Genomic DNA, 25011 nt, shown 5'->3' on the forward strand with positions numbered 1-25011 from the left:
TTCATGGCTTTTATGAGAAGAAATTTTATTATTGCTCATGAAGTTTTGATTTGACATTTGAAATGTGAACCTATACATGTTTAGAACAATCACCCGTCATTTTTTGAGTCTAGGACTCTGGGTGTGCAAAACACAGTGCAAAAGATAACTGTATACATATTAGTGCAAATAAAAATGTAAAAGTGCATTCTCAACATTCTCAAGTAACATATTGTTATTGCACATGACAGACACGCACAAATGCCACTATCTAACGCTATTTTTTGAAAACAAAACACCACTCTCGCTCTCCTTTTACTCTCTTCCTTCACTCTCCTTTCTCACTCGTCTTCTGCCAAAGCTGCCGTTTTCGTGGTGCTGTTCAACATTACCGTAATATATATACCACATATCATATATTGCCAGAAAGCATAGATTCTCAGCTCTCTGTCAGCGTTGGAATTTTTTAGATTGAGCAAACTTTCAAGGAGTTACAGTGTTGAGAGTATGTGTAGCGGTCTCGTGATACTCCTTTTGCTATGAATGCCCACGTCATATGGTTGCGAGTACTGTAATGAACCATATATGTGCGGGTTAAATGCCACTTTTCCCCCATTTCCCACCTTTTTACTGCTTTTTTGCTCATTTTAGTCACTTTCACCATTCAGATTTGTGGCTCTTGCGATGGCATTTTCCAACAATTTGGCTCTTTGTTTGAGCAGGGTTGTGGAACACTGATCTAAATGATTTCTCCATGAAATAAGTTTGGTCTTACTTTCACACCATTAGTGGGCAGTAGAGAAACATTTCAGGTTATATCTGCCTCGAAAAACCAACAGAGAAGAGGTCAAGATTGAGCTTTGCAAGTTTGAATCCAATCAAGTCATTACAGGTGGGCGTGGCTTCAATCAGGCTCCATTCAGTTGTTTGTGAACAGACAAACAGCATCAGCTCTCTGCAAAACATCAAAACTTGGATTTTTGTCTGAAAATTTGCAATGGGCTTCAGAGAGGTGGTTTTGTGGGTGTTTGTGCTTCTCCTGTCTCGAGCTGCCACTCAAAACTTCACTAACTTGAGCGCAAATGAGACTTTAAGCCCACAAGAACAGGAGACAGCAAGCTTCCAGCTGCCCAGATCTCTGCAGACAAAAGACCATCAGTCAAACTGGTCTAAGCACAGGGGTCCGGTTCACACTCCTGTCAGCTACCGGCTCAAGGTCTATGAGATCTCCAACCCCGCTGTGAGAAAACACAAACCAGTCCAGGATTTTGCACAACGGAGACTTCAAGACCCGCAGAGATCGAAGGCTAGAGAGCTGACCTCGGAGCAGCTGGAGCTGAGGGAAAACGTCCAAGTTCAGGAGTTTGTGGCCCTGATCCAAGGCCCCGATCTAAACCCGCCTGTCAGGAGGGAAACAAAGGTGACTTAAAAACATCGACTTTCTCTCCTTTTTACTCTTGAACCTAATTCTGATGAAATATTTGTGATATTCTAGGTGCAGGTGAAGTTTGAAAAGCAGGTTCCTGTTCCAGCTGGCAGTGTGGCGGTGCAATGTGACGAAGAAAAGGTCACCGTAGAGGTCAAACAGAACTTTCTAGGTAACTGTTGTTTCATTAATATAATGTTAACATACAGGATTAGCCTAAAGCAACAGTTTAGAGCAGTTTAATTTTCAAATATTGTTTTCAACAAAATCAGTGAAATGTGGGTTTTTATTTGTTCACACTGGCATGTTTAAAATAACAATATGACTCATAAAGGAGTGCTGTTATACAAAATACTGGCATGACTGTACTGATGTCTGACAGTAGAGGACTGCCATATCAAATATCAGCACTGCTGTTTATCTAGGCAAATATTATACTAAAGAAAAGTAACTTTCTCTTTTATATTTCTTTTTTTAAATGATGAAATGTGGACAAACAAATTTTCTTACTTTTTCTAAGTTTTAATCCTCCAATAAGGAGTGCTGTTAATCAGAGTTTACTTTTTGTTTTTATTCATTCATTTATTTTCCACATTCAATCAGGTCAATCATAGAAATCAGGAAAAAATGCCTTAATAATGTTTATTTTATTTTATCTTTTTACAAAATTGATTAAATGTGTGTGTTTCTTTTTGTCCATTGTTTTCAGTAATGTAACATGAGTGCAGTTATACCAGATAATGGCACAGCTAGGGTTAAATAAGCACATACTCTCATTTTGTGCTATGAAACTAAATAAAAAAGTTTGTTGCATACTAAATTATGTCAAGAAATTAAAAATCAATGTATTTTTTTCTACAATAATGTTGAAGTCGTAGCTTTGTTGCTTTTTCATTGATTTTACATTATTTTAAACACTGGTGCATTTTATTTAGCAATATGAAATCATTGTGTGTGCTTTTATACAGAATATTGGCACAGCTGGGATTCCGTACATATAAAGCAGAAAATGCAGGTTTTGAGAAAATACTCCCCATGGAGATTTTTCTTCACATGGGTTTAGTAAGCTCTGTCATGACTGAGAGAGCTGTTATACTGGATATCAGCATGACTACAGTTTTGTCTTTGTTTTTACCAACAGTGGTAATCTTTCACATTTATCTTTTTAACTAAGTAAAGCCTCACAGTATGGTGCTGTTATACTGATTATCAGCATAGTTGTGATTGAATGATGACTTAGTATAAAAAGGCATACTTCTGTTAGTTTTTACTGTAAAGATGTAATGTGGAGACGTTTTGGTCAGGTTAGGCCGGCCACACACTACAGGATTTTAAGCCCGATTTTAGCCAAGATTTGACTCCCCCGACGATTGTGAGGGCGTATACCAACTGGAGCCTCGTCACAAACACTTATTTTTCTGAGTAGTCTGCATGTGAGTGGTGTCAACATGATTCATTTACTGCTCCAAATCATGTCGTAGCCTCCCAGACCCTGAATCATAAATATCAAACATGTTTGATAGACTATTTACGATTCTAGGTGGTAGTGCCACTGACGGAGTACCCACATCAACCAATGAGATCAAGCACACTGGGTAGTGTCATCAGACGAATCATACGTACTTTCACCGCTCACAAACAATAAACACAACTGTACCTTAATTCCAGCCAGGATTTCGTCCTGAGTCTTTCCCCTGTTTTATGATTGTTGCTGCACCTGTAAAACACAGGTCATAGGTCAGCAGGTGTGTGGTCTCCAGTGATCTGACAGTCTGGCTGAGTCGTCTAGTGAGGATTAAAGATGAAAAATCTTTGGAAATTGTCCTGAAGTCTGTGGTCTCTCACGGTTTTAAAATTGTTTCAGATAAAAAAATCGTCTAGTGTGTGGCCAGCCTTAGTGTACTATATAAGCCATATCACACAGTATGGCAGTGTTACTCAACCCTGCTCAACCAAAGAGCCAAACTGTTGAAAAATACCTTCATAAGAGCCACAATCTAAGTAGTGAAAAGGGGCAAAAACTGTTTGAAGTAGCAATATAAATAACTTCAAGGTGGCAAAAAGGTCCAAAAGTAGCCAAAGCATGGCAAAAAAAATTAGTAAAGTGACTAAAATGGGCAAAAAGCAGTCAAGAGTGGCAAAATAGGGCACCAAAATGAGGAAACAAGCAGTGTTAATTTTGGCAGCCATTTTTGGTTTTTGTCTTAGTTTTGGTCTTTGAATGAAATGTTTTTTAGTTTTAGTCACATCTGAGTCATTTCTACCCTTTTTAGTTTTAGTCTAGATTTAGTCCAGAAAAAGTCCTCACATTTTAGTTTTTGCTTTTTGTCCAAGCATTTATTTTCTTGCCTAAATCTGGTACCAAGTCATGGTAGTGTGTTCTCTGCACCCTGCCAAACCTGGGGTCCCTGCTTTCTACAGCTGAGAGGCAGAATAGATACAGATATATTATATTCTGACAGATTTACCACCAGTAGAGAAATGTCATGGATTTTTAATGTCCAACAAAAACTACATTACATTTTAGTGTAGTTTTAGTCATTTTGATGAAAACTAAACTTAGTTTTTGTCAGTTTTAGTCATCACAGATCTATTTTTGTTAGTCTATTTTTTGTCATGGAAAAAAAGCTGTCGACAAATAGTTTTAGTCATAGTTTTAGTCGACAAAATTAACACTGGAAACATGTATTCAATGGCAAAAGATAGCTTAAATGGGCAAAAAGTGGTAAAAAAAAAAGCAAGAAGAGATAAATGTGGCAAAATGAAGTTGCAAAAGTGGGCAACAAAACAGGAAACAAGTGGTGTTTAATGGCAAAAGGTAACTTAAATAGGCGAAAAGTGGCAAAAAATTGTGAAATAGGGCAAAAATGGGGAAGTATCAAAAAGAAGTGGCAAAAATGGGCAAAAAGTAGGTAAAAATGGTGGTATTTAATGGCAAAGATTGCTTAATTGGGTGAAAAGTGGCAAACATTGTGAAAAAGGGCAAAAATATGATAAATGGGACAATTATGTTTGACAATAAAAGCCTTCTGTTTAAGTCTTGGAAACAAACTGATTATTGTGATTAACATCTGAGGTCAAAGTTTCCCTTTTCTAAGGTTTTCTTGAGGAATAATATTTCAAATTAAGATATGAAAGAGCCAGAAATCATCACAAAAGAGCCACATGTTGAGTATCATTCCAATAGAGAGAACCATTATTCTGAATATTAGCACATCTTTGATTTTATAGACATAAAGTATAAATTAACTTTTTGTTTCCTGTTTTTTTACATGTTCTCAACTTTCTCCTCTTTACATAGGCAAGGATTAAATCTGAAGTAGCTTTTATTAGCTGAATTTAATATTTTTACTCATCCAAACTTCCTTGTAAGGTAAGAAAAATACACCTGAATATGATGCTGTAGTGCCAAGCTTTTTTCTTCCGGTTGATGTTTTTAAGATTAAATTAATTTGCACATTTTTGAAAAAAACATTCATTTTTGTGGTTGAAATGTAGTTTGAGACTGGTATTGTCATTAATATAATTAAAAAAAGAACAGCAGCAGAACAGAACACCAGCATTGGTCCCAGTGCTGTTATACATTATATCAGCACATGTGGACTCCCTCTCGTCCAGTTAAATGACTGAGAGTGCTGCTTAGTGTTCCTGCTCTGATGTCTCCAGAAAGGAGAGTTAGAGGCCTTAATGGGGACGATCCAACGGGACAGAGAGGATGAGACTCATCTGTGATTACAGCAAACAGCACAACGATCAATATTCAGTTTCCTTTTATTTCTTCACTTAGAAAAGCAGCTTTCTGCAGAGCCATTTGAAGTACAACCGCTGACTTTACAGCGGGGAAACCTTTTATTCGGCCTGTTCCTGAGTGGTATTGACTGGACCAAAATAAGAAATGGCTTCTCAGTAATGTCCCTCATTTAAGCTCGTCTATTTTCACTTCTTTTCCAGGTAACAGTCAGCTGATCCGTGCCAGTGATCTGACTTTAGGAGGCTGTGCTGCAGTGAATGCAGCTGACCACATCCTACGGTTTCAGACCGAGCTCCACGGCTGTGGGAGCAAGCTGAGGGTGTGTTTTTGCTCTCTTTAGCATCATCAACTCCTGTGCAATTAAAAATAACAGGTTTGTCTTTTTCAGATGACTGAAGACGCTCTAATCTACTCCTTTCATCTGCTATACGCTCCAAAACCCATTGGCAGTAGCTTCATTTTAAGGACCAATCATGCAGAGGTGGCGGTCCAATGCCACTACAGAAGGTAATGCCTCATTATGGAGGGAATGTGCAGCACGTAAAAACACTTAGGTGTTATGAAATAAATGGTTTTATATGTGAGGGGAAGCTGTCAGAAAGCATTACACAGAAATACACTCACAAGTGGGATGTTTTGATCAGTTCTATGTTTAGGTACATTACATCCAGCAGGAGCAGGCATTTTTTGGGGGTTATTTTTGCCTCTTTTATCTAATTTTGGGCACTTCGGCTGGTCCCCAGAAAGCTCTTCCAATACCCCTACTACATTACTCAACCCTCCTCAACCAAAGAGCCAAACTGTTGGAAAATACATTTGCAAGAGCCACAATCTAAGAGGAGAAAAGTGGCAATTAAAATAAGTTAAATGTGGCAAAATTGGTCAAACAACACTGGGGAAAAAGTGCCAAAAATGGGTGGGAAGTGACCGAAATGGGCAAAAATCAGAATAAAGGTGGGGAAAATGGGCAAAAAGGGACATTTAATTGCAAAAGGCAGCTTAAATGGGCGAGAAGTGGCAAAAATTGCAAAAAGCAGGATAAAAGTGTCAAAAAGGGGAGAAAAGTGATAAAAAGAAGTGGCAAAAATGGGCTTAAAGTGGAAAACAGTGGGTGAAAAGTGGCAAAACAGGGCAGGAAGTGGCAAAAATGGTCCAAAAATGCCAAAAACTTGACTTAAATGGGCAAAAATCAGGATAAAGAAGGAAAAAATGTGCAAAAAGCATTAAATAGCAGCAAAATTGGAAATTAGTGGCATTTAATGGCAAAAGGCAGCTTAAATGGGCAAAAAGGGGCAAAAAAGGTGGAAAAAAAGGTGCAAAAAATTGCAAGCAGCTGGATAAAAATGTCAAAAATTGGGCTAAAAGCAGTAAAAATGGAATTAAAGTTGCAAAAAACTGCAAATAAGGGCAATGACCAAAAAATAAGTTGACAATTAAAGCCTACTGTGTAAGTGTGGGAAACAAACTAATTAATGTTACTTACGATGGATGATTTCTGAGGTAAAATTTTTCTTAAGGTTTTCTGGGGGAATAATATTTCAAATTATGACATAAAAGAGCCATAAATCACAAATGAGCCGCATGTGGCTCTAGAGCCACACGTTTTCACTGATTCAAAGTATTTTAAATAAGACAGTGTTGCAGCAGTACAGCCTGTCTTGTGCTGTGGTATTTGTGCAAAACTTTTTCTACTTATTAGTCAAGTTGGCCTCGAATTTTGTTAAGAAAAAGTCTCAAAATGTAGACGTATTAGTCTGCTTAAATGCTTTTGAAGGGTGCACTCACACTAGGCCCAGTTGTCCTGCACTGGCCTGCACTCATATTGCTCCAGCCAGGCGCAGCAGGAACAGATATGTCATGACGATGCAGTTTTACACTGACAATAAGGCAGTACTTTAATTCTCTTTGTGGCTTATTAGAGCAGTTTTGGGCAGATATGGCCCTCTACAACTCTAGAATGACTGTTAGGAGGAATGTCTGTTGTACATCCACATGATGCTTCAGGTATGAGCAATCATGCCAAAGCACACCTCTTAATCTGGGCCAAAGAAGTACACCACGGCTAAGTGCTCATTCTAGTCAAACAGTCTGGACTTTGGGGGTCGAATGCACAAAGCCAGGGCACTTCAAATTACATGCTTTGCTATGAACAAGTCTAAATCTGCACTGGTTGTGTTCTGCAGGAGCGGTCATTTTCTCCTTCTATGTTCATCTCTCTGCTCTCCTCTTTAATGCGACTGAAGAGAAACTTTATTGACGAGGGTCGTCCTTCCTGTGATTGTCCCCACAGGAAACACCATGTGAGCAGCACCGCCCTGAGGCCTACCTGGACAACTTTCGCCTCCAGACTGATGGCTGAGCAGCAGCTCCACTTCTCCCTGCGTCTCATGACAGGTGGGCGACGACACTTGAAAACAACTAAAAAACAAAACTGCCGTGCTGTTTGAGAAACGTTGATTTGCAGCAGACGGTTTAGGCTTATTTCCCTAGTGGCGGTGACTAATTACAACCATTCGGAGGCCTTGCTGCTGTTTAAGATGCTGAACAGAGACCGGGTAAACAAGGAGGGAACCTTTCTGATGCGTGAGCTGGAATTACAAGCTCCAAAGGCTGAAGCTGACCCAATAAAGTGATCAATAAACAGCTGATTATGTTTTCTAATGAATCCTCAGCTACATGCTGAGGAGAGCAGCTGCACAAAGCATCATCTTAGGAGGAAACTGACCGTAAAGCCCTCCTTGGTTTCTGTTACAGAATAAAGACAAAGATCAGAGAGATTGTAGGGTGGATGAGGATGAATCAGAATGTTTAGAAAACTGGTTAAAACTGTTCATATTATTACTGATGTCTGATGGGGTTTTCTTAAAACTTTGCACGAATTGCAAGAGTGACTGAAGAAGAAGAGTGACTGGAGAATAGATTGATGGGATTTTGGAAGTTAAAGGTCAAAGTGGCCGAGCCTAAAGCCTAGTCCACATGTAGGCAGGTATTAGGATCCTCTTGTACCTGGCAGTATCATGAACATTGTTTCAAATATAACCCTTGCCTACACATGATGCATGTCACCATAGGACACCACTGGAGGGCACACCAGAGAGCTGGGGGAAAGGAAAAAGATTCAACACCCCTAAACTTTTGGAGCATCAGCTGTCAGATTTGCAGCACACCACTGTGGCATGCTAGCTTCTGCTGGAAGCTTGGCAGGCCTCACCCTCTCTGGGGTTGCTGATGGCCTGCTTCACAATGATAGGAAGAGTCGACATCGAAGGATCAAAAAGCGACATCGCTATGAACGCTTGGCCGCCACAAGCCAGTTATCCCTGTGGTAACTTTTCTGACACTTCCTGCCTAAAACCCCAAAGGTCAGAAGGATCGCTCCCCATGTCCAGTGTTTAGATCAGTGATACTCAACGTGTGGCTCTTTTCTGAGGTTTCCCACAGAAAACCTTTGAAACTTTAACCTCAGAAATTAATCACATTGATCAGTTTCCTTCCCTGACTTTTACAAAAAATGCCAAATTTGATTTTCTCATTCATCCCATTTTTGCCCGCTTTCACAATTTTTTTTGCCACTTTTCTCCAAATTAAACTACCTTTGCCATTAAATACCAATTTTTTCCTATTTTTTTGCCCTGTTTTGCCACTCTTGACTGCTTTGTGCCCATTTATGTCACTCTTCTCTCATTTCTTTGCCACATTTTTGCCACTTTTGGATCATTTTTGCACCATCTTTGCCACTTTTTATTATTTTTTAACCACTTTCCACCCATTTAAGCTACCTATTGCCATTAAATACAGTTTTTTTTTTGTATTTTGTGCCCTATTTTGCCACACTTGACTGCTTATTGCCCATTTATTGTGCTTTTCACCAATTTTTCACATTTCACCCATTTAAGATACCTTTTGGCATTAAATACAGCTTGTTTTCCCTTTGCTGCTCTTTTTTGCAACTTATTTTTGCCACTTTTATCCCATTTTCCCCCCATTTTCACCACTTTACGCCTATTCAAGCTATCTTTTGCCAGTAATACCACTTGATTCCTATTTTTTTGCCCTATTTTGCCACACTTGACTGCTTTTTGCCCTTTTTAGTCACACCACTCTCATTTTTGCCAGGTTCAGGCCACTTTTGGACCAATTTTGCCAACTTCGGTTAAGCAGGGTTGAGACACACTTGTTTAGATTAATAAATATATCTAAAAAAAAAAACCATGAAATGTCCCATCTGACTTGACCCACTGTCTTGACCCACCACAACACTGTCTGGTGTACCTTTTGGAAGCATAGGACCACCAAGCAGCATATCTGGGTCAAAACTGAGCCTCAATTTTGGAAGCAGGATGAAAATTTAACCCCAAACCCATACTGTTTAACCCCAAACCCACACAGTTTAACCCCAAACCCACAACGTTTAACCCCAAACCCACACAGTTTAACCCCAAACCCAAACTCTTCAGCCCCAAACCCACACCTTTTAACCCCAAACCCACAGCTTTTAACCCCAAACCTACACCTTTTAACCCCAAACCCACATGTTTAACCCCAAACCTGCACCTTTTAACCCCATAACCACACCATTTAACCCCAAACCCACACCTTTTAACCCCAAACCCACACCTTTTTACCCCAAACCCACAATGTTTAACCCCAAACCCACACCTTTTAACCCCAAACCCACACTGTTTAACCCCAAACCCACACTGTTTAACCCCAAACCCACACAGTTTAACCCCAAACCCACACCATTTAACCCCAAACCCACACCTTTTTACCCCAAACCCACACTGTTTAACCCCAAACCCACAATGTTTAACCCCAAACCCACACCTTTTAACCCCAAACCCACACTGTTTAACCCCAAACCCACACTGTTTAACCCCAAACCCACACCTTTTAACCCCAAACCCACACCTTTTTTTCAACCCAAACCCACACAGTTTAACCCCAAACCCACACAGTTTAACCCCAAACCCACACTGTTTAACCCCAAACCCACACAGTTTAACCCCAAACCCACACCTTTTAACCCCAAACCCACATGTTTAACCCCAAACCCACACCGTTTAACCCCAAACCCACACCTTTTAACCCCAAACCCACACCTTTTAACCCCAAACCAACATTTTTTTACCCCAAACCTACATGTTTAACCCCAAACCCACACCTTTTAACCCCAAACCCACACCTTTTTACCCCAAACCTACATGTTTAACCCCAAACCCACACCTTTTAACCCCAAACCCACACCTTTTTACCCCAAACCTACATGTTTAACCCCAAACCCACACCGTTTTAAACCCAAACCCACACAGTTTAACCCCAAACCCACACAGTTTAACCACACTGAAGTAAAGAAATTTAGATCACCATTTCATGAAAGTCGCCGCCCACTGTTTGCTCTCTAAGTGCTGGGCCAATCAGAGGGCCAACAATGGTTTAACTGTTAAAGTTTCTGCTCTTTTTGCTGCATTTGTTTCCCACTCAGGTTAATGATAATGCTGCATGTATACTTCATTTTTTTCTTCTTTTAAAGCACTTTTCTCCTATTGCTGCTCGACCTGTTTCCCATTCACTGCCCTCACTCTGCCCCACAGGCATCATTTAAGCTTCATGTAATTAGATTATTATTTTTCCACTTCTTCTGTATTCGATTAGAGGACTGGCAGGCGCAGAGGTCCTCTGCTGTTTACTTCCTCAGTGACGTGATGCACATCGAGGCGGCCGTCCTGCAGGGTCACCACAGGCCGCTGAGGGTCTATGTGGACAGCTGCGTCGCCACCGTGATGCCTGACCCTGAATCTCAGCCTGGATACACCTTCATCAGCAACCACGGGTGAGCAGACGTTGAGAGAAGACTCATATCTAAACGTTTAAAGAGGAAGTGTTTGCCTGAAAGAGTCAGCTAGTCATAACAGTGAGGATTAAGCTTTGAAATTTGCAGCTCTGCAGCTTTTTAAGAGTATTCATTGTCCCATGGAGAGCTGAAATGTGTTTATAAGTCGCCTGTATTCTTTACCTTTTAAGGTGTTTAAATGATGCTAAGCTGACAGGAGCCAAGTCTTACTTCATGCAGCGGAGTCAGGAGGATAAACTTCACTTCCAGCTGCAAGCTTTCAGCTTCCACCATGATCACAGGAATTCAGTGAGTACAGAAAGTTCCAGAGAGGTGTTTGCACACTTAGCAGATCATGTATCACAGACGCACACATTTCTTCTCTTTCCTGTCGAGAGGATGTGGTCACTTGATTCTTGCCAGCTAAGGTGTCACTTCTCTTTCTGTTGGCACTTAATGTAAACTTTAGTGAGTGTTGCTTAAAGGGTCTAACCCCCTCTAGTGATATCTCATTCCATTTGATACAAAAACATTGCAACAAAGGAAATGAGCATCCTCTCAGGTAGTATTAAACACAATACATTTAATATCCTGTGTTTATGGAGTCTGTGCCATAAATACGAGCCAGAAAAAGCTTAGAAATAATGCCTACAATCAGAATTTTTGGATGAATCCTTTCATGAAATTAAGTGTGAGTCTGACTAATGGGAAAGACCGTATCCAAATCAAACAGGATGCTTTAAGAATATTTTCACTCTCAAAAAAAGTCTTTTAACCGAGGTTTAGGTGCATAACTACAGAAAAAATAGCCTACTAGTATTACAAAGTGAAAAAAATGAAAGGGGAAGATTTGATGAAGATCTGAAGATGTCCAGCCAGCCAGCCAGTCTCCATATATTATATATCATATTATATCAGTGCTCAATGACATGTGAATTGGGATCATAAATCGAGTCATTAAAATTAATGTAACGTAATCGCTGTGCTTGTTAACCCAAAAACTCACAAATTTTTCATCTACTAGTATTTCCTTACTTTGAGGACTTCCCTCTATTAACATGGCGGCGACACACAGAGAAAACAATGAAGAAGACATTCAGTTCAAGTGATTTCCAGTATTAGAAGACAAGATATGGCGTGGTTTTCCAACTTCCAGTATGAAGTGGAGGTCCTTGGATGCATCCAGGTACTCTTGAACCTTCCCGGCCCTATGTGATAAGTCATTCCCCCAAGTCTGATAACTGGTTGTGTGCAAACAAGTTTTTGCAATAAACGGCAGTGAGGTTTCACATCACTGCTGAGGAGTTTAGGGCCACTCTTTTTGCAGAATTGTCCTAATTCAGCCACATTGGAGGGTTTTCAAGCATGGGCTGCTTGTTTAAGGTCATGCCACTGCATCTCGATCAGATTTGTCTAGACTTTGACTAGACCACTCCAGAACCTTCATTTAGTTTTTGAGCCATTCAAAGGTGGTTCAGATCATCGTCCTGCTCCATAACCCAAGTGTTCTTGAGGTCACAAACTGATGGCTGGAAATTCTCCTTCAGGATTTGTTGGTTGACAGCAGAATTCATCGATTCATCTTCGATCAATTACACCAAGTGGTCCAGGTCAACTTTTGTCTCGTCAGTCTACAGAATATTTTCAAAAAAGTCTTGGAGATCATCAGGATGTTTTGGCAAATTTGAGAAGATCTTTTGTGTTCTTGTTGGTCAGTAGTGGTTTTGATGATGATGCCATTTTTGCCCAGTTTCTTGTTATGAAAAATTGTGTCTTAACCTTGTGAGCTTGTATTTACCCAACCTAAACCTTTGCCTAATCTTGAGAGTAATGAAAACAATGTCTGACCAGGTGTCCCCCCTTGGAGAAGTTTTGGGGGCAATCCGGTGTGGTGAACAAAAGGATCTTTGATCTGAGGGTTTCTAGCCCAGGAGGGGTTAAGCGTGGAGATACGTGTTTGCCCAGTAGGGGTTAAGCATGGAGATACGTGTTTGCCCAGTAGGGGTTAAGCGTGGAGATACGTGCTTGCCCAGTAGGGGTTAAGCATGGAGATACGTGCTTGCCCAGTAGGGGTTAAGTTTGGAGATACGTGTTTGCTCAGGAGGGATTAAGCGTGGAGATACGTGTTTGCCCAGTAGGGGTTAAGCATGGAGATACGTGTTTGCCCAGTAGGGGTTAAGCGTGGAGATACGTGTTTGCCCAGTAGGGGTTAAGCATGGAGATACGTGTTTGCCCAGTAGGGGTTAAGTGTGGAGATACGTGCTTGCCCAGTAGGGGTTAAGCATGGAGATACGTGTTTGCCCAGTAGGGGTTAAGTGTGGAGATACGTGCTTGCCCAGTAGGGGTTAAGCATGGAGATACGTGCTTGCCCAGTAGGAGTTAAGTGTGGAGATACGTGTTTGCTCAGGAGGGATTAAGCGTGGAGATACGTGTTTGCCCAGTAGGGGTTAAGCTTGGAGATACGTGCTTGCCCAGTAGGGGTTAAGCATGGAGATACGTGCTTGCCCAGTAGGGGTTAAGTGTGGAGATACGTGCTTGCCCAGTAGGGGTTAAGTGTGGAGATACGTGCTTGCCCAGTAGGGGTTAAGCATGGAGATACGTGCTTGCCCAGTAGGGGTTAAGTGTGGAGATACGTGCTTGCCCAGTAGGGGTTAAGTGTGGAGATACGTGCTTGCCCAGTAGGGGTTAAGCATGGAGATACGTGCTTGCCCAGTAGGGGTTAAGCTTGGGAACGGGTTTTCTATGACATATTTTAAAATCTGTGTGTAACCTGAATTGTAGGCATGCAAATGATTTTTGTAAACTGGAATATAAAAGAGCACCAGATGAAAGGTTCAGGGCACATTCTGCCATGGCCACTCTGTGGTCATGGTTGGTGTGTTCACCTCCAAGTGTCAGAACAAATCCAGAAAGTTTCTCCTTTCTGATTGTTGTTGGTGTTTTAATTTTCCTGCTTTTTTAGAAATTCCCACCACACTCTTTCTTATTGTTCAGTCATGAACTACGACCTTAACTGAGGCCAATGAGGCCTGCAGGTCTTTAGATGTTGGTCTGGGTTCTTTTAGGACTTCCTGGATGGGTTGTCCATGTGCTCTTGGAGTCATTTTGGTCAGCCAAGCCACTCCAGGAAGGATCCACCACTGTTCCAACTTTTCTCAGTTTGTGGCTAATGGCTCTCACTGTGCTTTGCTGGAGTCAAAGCCTTAGAAATGGCTTTGTAACTCTTTCCAGACTGATAGCTGTCAGGGACTTCAGTTTCTCATCTGTACTTGAAATTCTTTAGATGGCACCATGATGTCTTGGAGATCTTTTAGCCTACTCCACTTTGTCAGACGGGTTCGATTTAAGGGATTTCTTGATTCAAAAGGTCTGGCAACAATCAGACCTCTTAAGATCGATTTGATGAATTTTCCTCAAACTTTGCACAAATGCATTGCTTTGTAGGTTTGAGCTTGTTAGGCCCCATAATCAGCCCTTACTTTAAACATTTTTGCAGTTCCACTACCATGAACCCATGGTGACAGTGGTGGGTCAAGAAGAGGGCTGTGAGATAAGCCTAAGCCCTAGTCCACATGTAGGCAGGTATTAGATCCCCTTGTACCTGGCAGCATCACGAACATCCTTTCAAATATAACCTTTGCCTACACATGATGCATGTCACCATAGGACACTACTGGAGGCACACCAGAGAGCTGGGGGGAAAGGAAAAAAAACAACACCCCTAAACTTTTGGAGCATCAGCTGTCAGATTTGCTGCACACCACTGTGGCATACTAGCTTCTGCTGGATGCTTGGCAGGCCTCACCCTCTCTGGGGTTGCTGATGGCCTGGTAGTTAGGTCGCTCCCCCAGGCCCTACATTTAGATCAGTGATGCTCAACGTGTGGTTCATTTCTAAGGTTTCCCAAAAACCTTAGAAAAGGAAAACTTTGAACTCAGAAATTAATCCCATTAATCAGTTGTTTCCCAGACTTTTACTGAAGGCTTTTGTTGTCAAACTTAATTGTCCCATTTATCCCATTTTTGCCACATTTATCCCATTTTTTGCCCTCTTTCAAAGTTTTTTTTTGCCACTTTTCATCCATTTAAGCTATCTTTGCCATTAAATACCACTTTTTTTCCTACTTTTTTTGCCCATTTTTGCACTTTTTCACCCTTCTTTTGCCACTTTTTGCCCATTTAAGCTACCTTTTGCCATGAAGTGCCCCTTTTTTCCTCTTTTTTGCCTTATTTTGCCACTTTTGACTGCTTATTGTGCATTTAAGTCACTTTTCTCTTTTTTCTGCCACGTTTTTGCTACTTTTGGACCATTTTTGCACCATTTTTGCCCCTTCTCCTCAATTTTTTTTAACACTTTTCGCCCATTTAAGCTCGCTTTTGCCATTAATTACCACTTGTTTTCTCTTTTTTGCCCATTTTTGCAACTTCCTTTAGCCACTTTTATCCCATTTGTACCCCTTTACACCATTTTTTGCCCATTCAAGCTACCTTTTGCCATTAGATACCACTTGTTTCCTATTTTTTTGCCCTATTTGCTACTCTTGACTGCTTATTGCCTATTTAAGTCACTTTTCTCTCTTTTTTGCCACGTGTTTGCCACTTCTGGACAATTTTTGTGCCATTTTTGCCCCTTTTCACCAATTTTTCACCACTTTTCACCCATTTAAGCTACCTTTGCCATTGAATACCACTTGGTTTCTTGACCCACCATGTGTTTATGCATTGTGAAAATACCTTATTTTGAGATTTTATTTAAAAAGTAGCATGAAAATTTTTAAGATTTTTTAAATCCAAGTATTTCAGAACTTTAACATAACTTGTATTGGAGTAATATTTGACCATGGTATCTCTATTTTGACTCTTTTTGTCCACCACTGATTGCAGAAATGCATATTTTCTACATACAATACTAATTTTAGGGTGTTTTTAACATATCCTCCTCATAGTTCTACATCACATGTCGTCTGAAAGCCACAACCATCTCCATTCCTGTCAACTCGCAGCACAAAGCATGCTCCTTCCTGTCTGAAGCTAAAAGGTCAGTTCACACAGAAATAATTCAACTAAATGAAACACGACTTTGACATTTTCTGTTCATTGTATGCATATGCATATATCCTTAAGCATCTAACAAGAAATGTTTGTCTGCTATGTTATGGGTGTGTCTCTGTGGCTCTGCACAGATGGGTGGCATCAGGTGGAGACAACAAGGTGTGTGACTGCTGTGAGAGCAGCTGTAGCCGGCAGAGACGGAGGAGAAGTCCCACAGTAGCTGCTGGTACATTTACACAAGAGACACTACGTTACACCACCCTGGGATTGACTGGAGACCAGTCAGGGCAGGGTGCACCTTGCTTCTTGCCCAGTGACAGCTGGGAGAGGCTCCAGCCCCCCCGCAACCCCTAAAGGGATGGATGGACACTACATTACACTCCAGGATGCATCCAGATTAACTGAAACAAACCCAGGGAACATCTACAGTGCATAAAAGCTAATTTCTTTTCTCAAATCTGCAAAACATAGCATAAAATGGATATGTTTAAGTTGTTTTGGCATTTTAAACATTCCCAGGAGGATTTGTCTGACTGCTAAACACATTAGAGGCAGACCTTGAAGTCTGCAAGCAATAAAAAGTCACATTTATTCAGCTGCAGACGAACCTGTGCAAAGCTCCAACCCTTATTTAGACAAGCTAACTTGCTCTCCTTTGGCACACATGCATGTGTGGAGGATTTATTTCGAGCTGATCCCTTTAATTTTCCAACCAACCAACCAATCAGTCGCAGCATATGCGCTCGGATCAGCTGGCTAAACACGCTCAGGAGTTTTTCTTTTAAATTCTAGGGCTTGATTCAGAGCTGGAGTGGGAGGGGGTGGCTGCTCTGGGCCCCATCATTCTGGAGGAGAACATCCTGCAGGTGGAGGTGCTCGAGACGCTTCCAGGGACGGCTCCTCTGCTGCAGAGACAGGAAGTGACTCCAGAGGGTAACAAAAAAGACACTTTATTATCTCATCTCATTATTATAGTGAACTAGTTAATGTCGTAATCTTTCCTCTTTAGACTCGTCTTCATTCCTGGCCCTGCTGTGTGGAGTGAGTGCAGCGCTGGCTGTGGTGTTGTTGACATTCATGGGTGCTGTCATCTGCAGCAGGCTTCGCAAACCCGATGGGTATGATGTTTGCACCTGATAGCAGACAATAAAACATTACAAGCATATTTTCTTTTTTTGTGTGCAGAGGCAAATTACCTCATAAAATCATCTGAAATCACATGTTCTAAAATGCAGGCTTATTGCTCCGTTAGCAGGAGATTCTACTAATTTTGGGCTTTGTGCACCAAGTTTTGCACACAGACGTAGCATTTCTAGTGTATCGGTTTGATTCATGACTGTGTTACCTGGTGACTTTCAACACAGCACTGTTGGAACAGAAAAGGGCCCTCTCCAAACTGTTACTACACAGTTGGAAGAACAGCATTTCTTCACTGGAGATAAGAGGCCGAGTCCAAACCCTGAAAAACAGCCCTGTTCCATTATCCCTCCTCCACCAGACTTTATTTACCTTTTATTTGACCAGGAAGTAGTGCTGAACTGGCACATGCCTCCAAACTTGACCTGACCTGACATAGTGAATTCTGCCACTAGGGGGCGCACAATCAAAACACTAACAAAAAAATGACATCAAGGGAAGCAGGGAATCATTGGACAAATTCCCTTCTACTTCTACTCACTTTCACCCCCATGAAAATAAACTCTGAAGGGACGAAAGTCAAGATGAATGGGCGGAGCCTCGACGCACAGCCAGCGGCAGAGAAAAGTTGAGGTCAATCAGCTGGTTGCTCATCTTTATGCTGCAGAATTCAACATATAATGTATTTTCATGGCAACGATAAACATGTTATAGCCACGAAATACACACACAGTTACAAGTTTAAAAATTGATAATTTATCATTTAAAAAAACTGCTGGAAATATCATTATAGTAGAAAAGATAGATTCACATAAGAGACATTTTTCTAATTTATGCAAGAGTACTTGAATGCATCTGAGGACCGCCACCTCACACCGGGAGTGGGAAAGTTGCCACCATATTTCATCTTCTAATACCGGAAGTCACTTGAACTGAACATCTTTGTTGTTTTCTCTGTGTATCGCCGCCATGTTAATAGAGGCAAGTCCGCCACATAAGGAAAAATACGTAAACAAAAAATCTGTGAGTTTTTGGGCTAAGAAGCACAGCAATAACGTTACATTGATTTTAATGAATCGATTTGTGATCCAAATTCACGTATCACTGAGCACAGACATAATATGAAATGGCTGGCTGGCCAGATGTCTGCATCGCCGCCATGTTGCCAGAGGCAAGTCGCTACATCATTCAATACAGTAGACAAGGATTGTGCAAGATTTCGGAATAAAAAGCTGAAACGATGAGATAACATGGGTTTTACTGAATCATTTATTAAATCATCCATGTTAAAATAATAACTGATAGTGAGACATAAAAGCAGAATTTGCTTTCTTGTATTTTCTCAGTGAAATGAGAAGATGTACTCTATGATTTTAAATAAAATAAGTTTATATATAACAGTTTCATGTGTGTATAGATATTTTTATTTTGAATATACAGTGCTTAACAAATGTATTAGACCACCTGTCATATTTGTCTCAGAGACCATCCAGCATCATGAAGTGCTTTAATGTGGGCTCTTTCATTTTCAGTCAGCTCTCCACATTTTACCATTTTGAACAGGAATGAGGAAAAGGTAAACTACTTAAGAATGACGTTCCACATTATTGAGCAGGCCACAGGTTTCAGCAAAATGGGAAATAAAAAGGATCTCTGCTGCTGAAAAGTATCAAAAAGTGCAATGCCTTTGACAAGGTATGAAAACATGAGATATTTCAAGAAAACTAAAGCATGATCATCGTACTGTGCAGAAATTTGTGTCTGATTCAGGGCACAGATGGGTTTGTGCAGATAAAGACATAATGAAGGTTTCTGACAGAAAAATTCATCAGATTAAGAGAGCAGATGCTAAAATGCCATTACAAAGCAGCAAACATGTATTTGAAACTGCTGTTGCCTCTGGAGTCCCACCAACCTCAAGGTGTAGGATCCTCCAGAGGCTTGCAGTCATGTATAAACCTACTATTCAGCCACCCCTAACCAATGCTCACAAGCAGAAACGGTTGCAGTGTTCCCAGAAACACATGAAGACTCATTTTCAAACAGTCTTGTTTACTGATGAGTGCCGTGCAACCCTGGATGGTCCAGATGGAGGAGTAGTGGATGGTTGGTGGATGGCCACCATGTCCCAACAAGGCTGTGAAATCAGCAAGGAGAGGGTGGAGTCATGAGGAGAGAGCTGGTAGACCCATGTAGGGTCCCTGAAGGTGTGAAAATGACCTCAGCAAAGTATATAGAGTTTCTGACTCCTTGGCACCAAAAGAAGAACCGTGCCTTCAGTAACAAAATGATCTTCATGCATGACAATGCTCCATCTCATGCTGCAGAGAATCCCTCTGTGTCATTGGCTGCAATGGGCATAAAAAGAGAGAAGCTCATGGTTGTGGCCCCCATCCACCCCTGACCTCAACCCTACTGAGAACCTTTGGAGCATCCTCAAGCTGAAGATCTATGAGGGTGGAAGGCAGTTCACATCAAAACAGCAGCTCTGGGAGGATATTCTGACATCCTGCAAAGAAATTCAAGCAGAAACTCTCCAAAAACTCACAAGTTCAATGGATGCAAGAATAGTGAAGGTGATATCAAAGAAGTGCTCCTATGTTAACATGGAACTTGTCCTGTTAAGATGTTTTTGATTGAAATGGCTTTGATTTCAGTAAATATGACCCCCTGATGCTGCAATTTCTACAAATGACCATTTTCACTTCTTTACAACCTATAAAATGTTTTAAACTTTGTTTTTCATAATAATGTGGCACAGTTTTGAGGTTTTTATTTTCTAAAAATAATTATCATGAAGTTTGTTCAAAAACATTTGAATTATGCTCTAACGGCTGATGGCTTGAAAAATATTCTGTCATTTGCATTAATATTTAGGAAAATAAGAGAAAAATGTCATTTTCAAAATAATTTGAAATGCAGTGTATATGGATCATTTATTAAATGATTCATTAAAATCCATGTAAGCTCATCCTTTCAGCTTTTTATTCCAAAAACGTGCACAGTCCTTGTCTTCTGTATTGAATGACGTAGTGGACTAGCCTCTGGTAACATTCGGCCACGATGTCAGCGTCCAGCCAGCCAAACTCCCGTCGCAAATTACGTCTGTGCTCCGTGAAACTTGCATTTGGATTATAAATCCATTTAGTAAATTTAATGTTATGTAATCGCTGTTCTTGTTAGTCTTAAAAATCACATATTTTTTGTCTACTTCTATTTCCTTATGTGACGAACTTGCCTATATTATTATGGCAGCGATGTACGAAGAAAACAAGACATTCAGTTCAAGTAACAAACGGTATTAGAAGAGGACATGGCGGTGCTCGTCTGACTACAGGTGTGAAGTGGAGGTCCTCTATCCAGGTCCCTCTCAATTCATGTGGACATTTAAGGCAAAAATTCTTCATAATGTATTTTCAAATTCCCCTTTAGGCCCTATATTCTCAGCTTTTCAGAAGTTATTTTTGCAGCATTACTTTGCAGCAGAAGCTTTCCTCAGTTGCATCTGTCTGCCTCTGTGGCTCCTCTGCACTGTAGTCCGTGGTTACAGGCCTTCAGGGTTAAAAGGGGTTAAACTGTCGTGTCCAGCCTTGCAGAAAATGACCTGGCTGTAAAATGTATGCTGTGTTCACAATGAGGAACTGTATATTGCTCAATAAATCAGCATGCTTTAATACCACACAAGCTGGAAACACCACTGCTTTTCAGCTGTGATGTAAGGAAAAAAAAACGTGGTTTTTGTGTGCTGCAGGGGCGTGTCTGCTCATGACTGGGGTGTTCAGGAGAGTTATTGATCAGTCTTTACACATGCAAATTATTAAGATGGTACATATATTAGCCATGCAAAAGTATAAAGGCTGCATGAGCTGGCTTTTGGGTTAAATTCATGCATGGATGATTTGTTTGCTTAATATTTCCAGCTGCTCCAAAGCTCTGTGATATAATTTATACACATTATGACTACAAAGCTGGCATGCAATTCAAGAAAGCTGCATGAGTCTTTTCTATCTTTGTTCCCATCTAAAACAAAGAAAAACCCCGAAAGATGGGATGAAAAAGCAGCCCCATGCTGCGAGCTAAAACATAAAATAGCACTGCAGTAACAACGGTCATATTTTATCTCCAGGCCATGTTCGCCTTTTTCTCTTTAATGCCCCCCCACCCCCACCCCCAGCTTTGTGCCAGTGGCGGGAGTATTCGTGAAATGGGGCTCATCATGAACTGTTGCTCACGAGCCCGGGAAGACGAATAGACATAATTAAAAAGCCCATAAAGGCGAGAGCAGGGGCTTTTATTACAGTAATATGTGAAGGCCTCGGTTTAATGGGGTGTTTGTTCCTGTGTGTAGGCCTGACGGCTACGCTGGTTTACTGCCAGAGCGATGCTGACCCCCCTCCCATCTGCAGCTCACCAGGGGCTAATAAAAAGCCACAGCTAACGATGCAATAGCAGGAAGTGTGACAGTGGCTAGAAATGCACAGACAGACACACACCTATGAGCCTGGCCCTGAAAAACAGAGCCTTTCAGGATCTTATAAGGATCTTTTCATTGTTGCTGTATGAGGAAAAATAAAAGAGGAAAACAGAAAATTGATGGTCACAACAACTACTTTAAAGCACCTTTAACTATGTTAAAGTCTGCATAAATTCCCTCTGATTTTTGTTTGTTCACCACAGAACTATGGCTTTTTTAATGCTACAATTGTAGTAGTACTAAAATAAATTCACATAAGAGCCATTTTTCTCATTTCTGTAGTAATTTAAGGCAAAAATTCACATGTAGCCTTAAAAAGCAAATCTGAAATATGCATAAAAAAAATAAAAAAAATAAAAAAAATTCAGCTTTAATCATTTTTTCTTTGTCACTTCTGGTAGCACTTCTCCATAACAGAAAAGGATTTTATCTTTGGTAACTGTAAAAATATTGCTTAATGCAGCTTTAAAGGACAGTAGCTTTAAGAGGACATATACTCATAGATCATTTATTTGGTCAACTAGGATGCCTTTTCCTTTGATAATGGCTTAATTTGAGGAGAACCATGACAAATTAAATTATTATCACAGGAAAACCATCAATAATATTAAAGAATTTAGTCAAATTTAATGGATGGCCCTCTTGAGTAACCTGACACGCCAGATGGATTTGTTTCACACATCCATCTGGGAAACCTTCCATAGACAGCGTTTCAGAAAGGGCAGAGCCTTTGAAAAAAACTCAGAGGGTGATTGGATGAACGTTTCATCTGTCACGTCTTTATGGGAAAATCAGAGCAACAAAACACGTGACATCATAGCCCTAAACCGAGGCGCAAGAGTAATCTCCATAGAGAACTGCATTAAGCTAACCATGGCGACTGTAGACATGTCAGTACATGACTTCTGTCGTTTTTGAAAAGAAAACAACTCACTGCTGTTCTCTGTTCTTCTTTTAACAAAGAAATGTCAAGTTCTTATAAAACTGGTGCTTTAGCAGCTTCCACGGTCAGTGTATTTTCTGCCAGATCCATTTCCTGGTTGAAACCAGACACGAGAAAACAGGAGAAACTGTTTTTTTTATGTGTTTTCATTTTAGACCAAAAATAGAAAAAATGAGTAATTTTTTTGTTTTTCTGTTTTTGACTAACCTTGCAAAGCAGATGGATACGCCCATTTCCTTGTTTTTCACTGACTAATCCATCTCGCAAAGCTCTTGTCTGAACTGTTTCGGCCCAGTTAGAAAGTGACAGGAACAATCAGCGACAAGGGGCAGTACTTTCAGGCCAGGCAGAGTCGTGACCTGACGTAAATAAACAGCAGCAAGAGCTGGTGCAGTTATGGAGGAAGAGATTAGCATGGATGCTGCTAAAGCGCCAGTTTTATCAGAACTTGAAGACATTTCTTCATTAAAAGAAGAACAAAGAACAGCAGTGAGTTGTTTTCAAAAATGACAAAAGTAGTGTACTTACATGTCTATAGTCGCTGTGTTTTGCGTTACTCCTCAGTAGCTGCGCACGCACAGGTTGATAGCAGCTACGTCACATGTTTTGTTGCTCTGATTGGCCTGTAGAAATGTGACAGAACATTCACCCAATCACACTCTGAGTTTTTTCAAAGCCTCTGCCTTTTCTCAAACGTTTCTTATTGAAGCTTTCCCAGATGGATGTGTGAAACACATCCATCTGGCGTGTCAGGTTAGGTCTTGTACACACATAGCCGGGTATCTGGGAAACTGCATATATATTTTTATACTTTTAGGCCTGTCATCCACACGAAACCGCAGTTTTACATCACTAAAAACAATCTTTTCTGAAAACTCCAGCCAAAGTGTATGATAATAGTTATATATACATACACAAACACACAAACATATAGATGTATATATTTAAATATATATACATACAGACATACATACATACATACATACGTACATACATGTATTTATATATGTGTGTGTGTATGTGTGTGTGTATGAAATAAGAATATAATATATTCTTAAAAAGGTAATAACATTACAGTCTATCAAATTTTCAGTAAATAAACAATTTACATTATTTATCATACGTTGTATATAGAGCATTTTTGCTTATTATAATGGGTCACATGATTTCCTTTTCCTCAAGTATTTCATTATTCATATTTCAAGAAAAAAAAAAAAACGGAATTGAAAGAACAAAAATTGGACCCCTTTTTTAAAAGGTTATTTGGTTTTGTGACCAACATGAAAAAAGCGGAACAACAACTGGCTTGTTTTTCTGTTTTTTCCTTTCTTGGTCTTAAACGAAAAAAAAAAACAGAATAATGACAGTTTCTCCCGTTTTTTGAGTCTGGTTTCAACCAGGAAGTGGATTTGCCAGAAAATACACCGACCAACCACGCTAATCTCTTCAGCCATACTTGTACCGGCCTCATCTCGCCGCTTGCTTACGTCACGACTCTGCCGCACCCAAAAGCAACCGCTGATTAGTCCCGTCACTTTCTAACCGGGTCCAAACAGTTCAGACAGGAGCTTTGCAAGATGGATTCGCTAGTAAGAAACGAGGAAACGGGCGAATCCATCTGCTTTGCAAGGTTACAGAGGGACTTCTGGTTCCCTCCACTGAAAGTCTACGGGATTTTTGAATGAGCCTGAAATAAGGTCGTTGGTGAACACAAGCTCAAGAGAGTTTAATGATTTATCTTACAACATAAAATACACCTGAAATGTGCCCCACCTTATGTCATCATCCGAAGCACAGCAACTGAGCCTGCCGTTAACTCGTATCCACAGGTGATGATGTTAAATTCAGTTGACCATGTTGTAGTTTACTATAGAATGACATAAGCTTTTTACTTTCATTAGATTAACGAACCAGATGTGATGCCAGTGGCGGCTGGTCAATAGGGGCTGCCCCCCCGCCGCCCATGACTCTCCAAAGAGAGGACAAATCTTCGAACGTTCGAAGTGTTTGCCTATACTTTCTGTGCCTGGAGCCTTCTATTCACTGCCGTTTTAAGGCTGTGGGTGCGCATTCGCTCCTCTTCAGTACAAGCGATAGGAGCCCTCTGGGTGCAACATGACAGCTCGCCAGATGCCAACAGGTGGCAGCAGAGAGATACGCTTCATAGTTTGAGACACACAGAGGAAGTCATGCACCATCGGGGTAAATACTGGCTTTCTGCCAGGTATTGCGCCTGCGTTTGTTGTTTAGCTCATCAAGAGATGCTAGGAAGACAGTGAAATGCAATAAGAAAACTCAGTAGAGTGTTTAAGAATAAGGCGCTTTGAGAGGACAAAGAAGAGCTTGGACCTGACTGGCCAGATATCAGGATAAAGCAACAAAACTGTGACTAACATTAAGAAGTAAGTAAGTAAATC

General features: G+C 40.6%; 1 protein-coding gene across 1 annotated transcript; it reads left to right on the top strand.

Moving 5' to 3' along the window:
* Positions 1 to 877: 877 nt before the first annotated feature.
* Positions 878 to 17205, top strand: LOC121506000 (zona pellucida sperm-binding protein 3-like). Its single transcript, XM_041781467.1, has 11 exons — positions 878 to 1399; positions 1475 to 1577; positions 5357 to 5475; positions 5545 to 5663; positions 7447 to 7550; positions 10812 to 10989; positions 11181 to 11298; positions 15935 to 16026; positions 16172 to 16266; positions 16833 to 16973; positions 17050 to 17205. The coding sequence occupies exons 1-11, from the start codon at positions 977 to 979 to the stop codon at positions 17175 to 17177; spliced, it is 1620 nt and encodes a 539-aa protein (XP_041637401.1). The 5' UTR covers positions 878 to 976; the 3' UTR covers positions 17178 to 17205.
* The last annotated feature ends 7806 nt before the right edge of the window (positions 17206 to 25011 follow it).

The sequence above is a fragment of the Cheilinus undulatus genome, linkage group 24 (genome assembly GCF_018320785.1).
Source record: "Cheilinus undulatus linkage group 24, ASM1832078v1, whole genome shotgun sequence".
Classification (NCBI taxonomy): domain Eukaryota; kingdom Metazoa; phylum Chordata; class Actinopteri; order Labriformes; family Labridae; genus Cheilinus; species Cheilinus undulatus.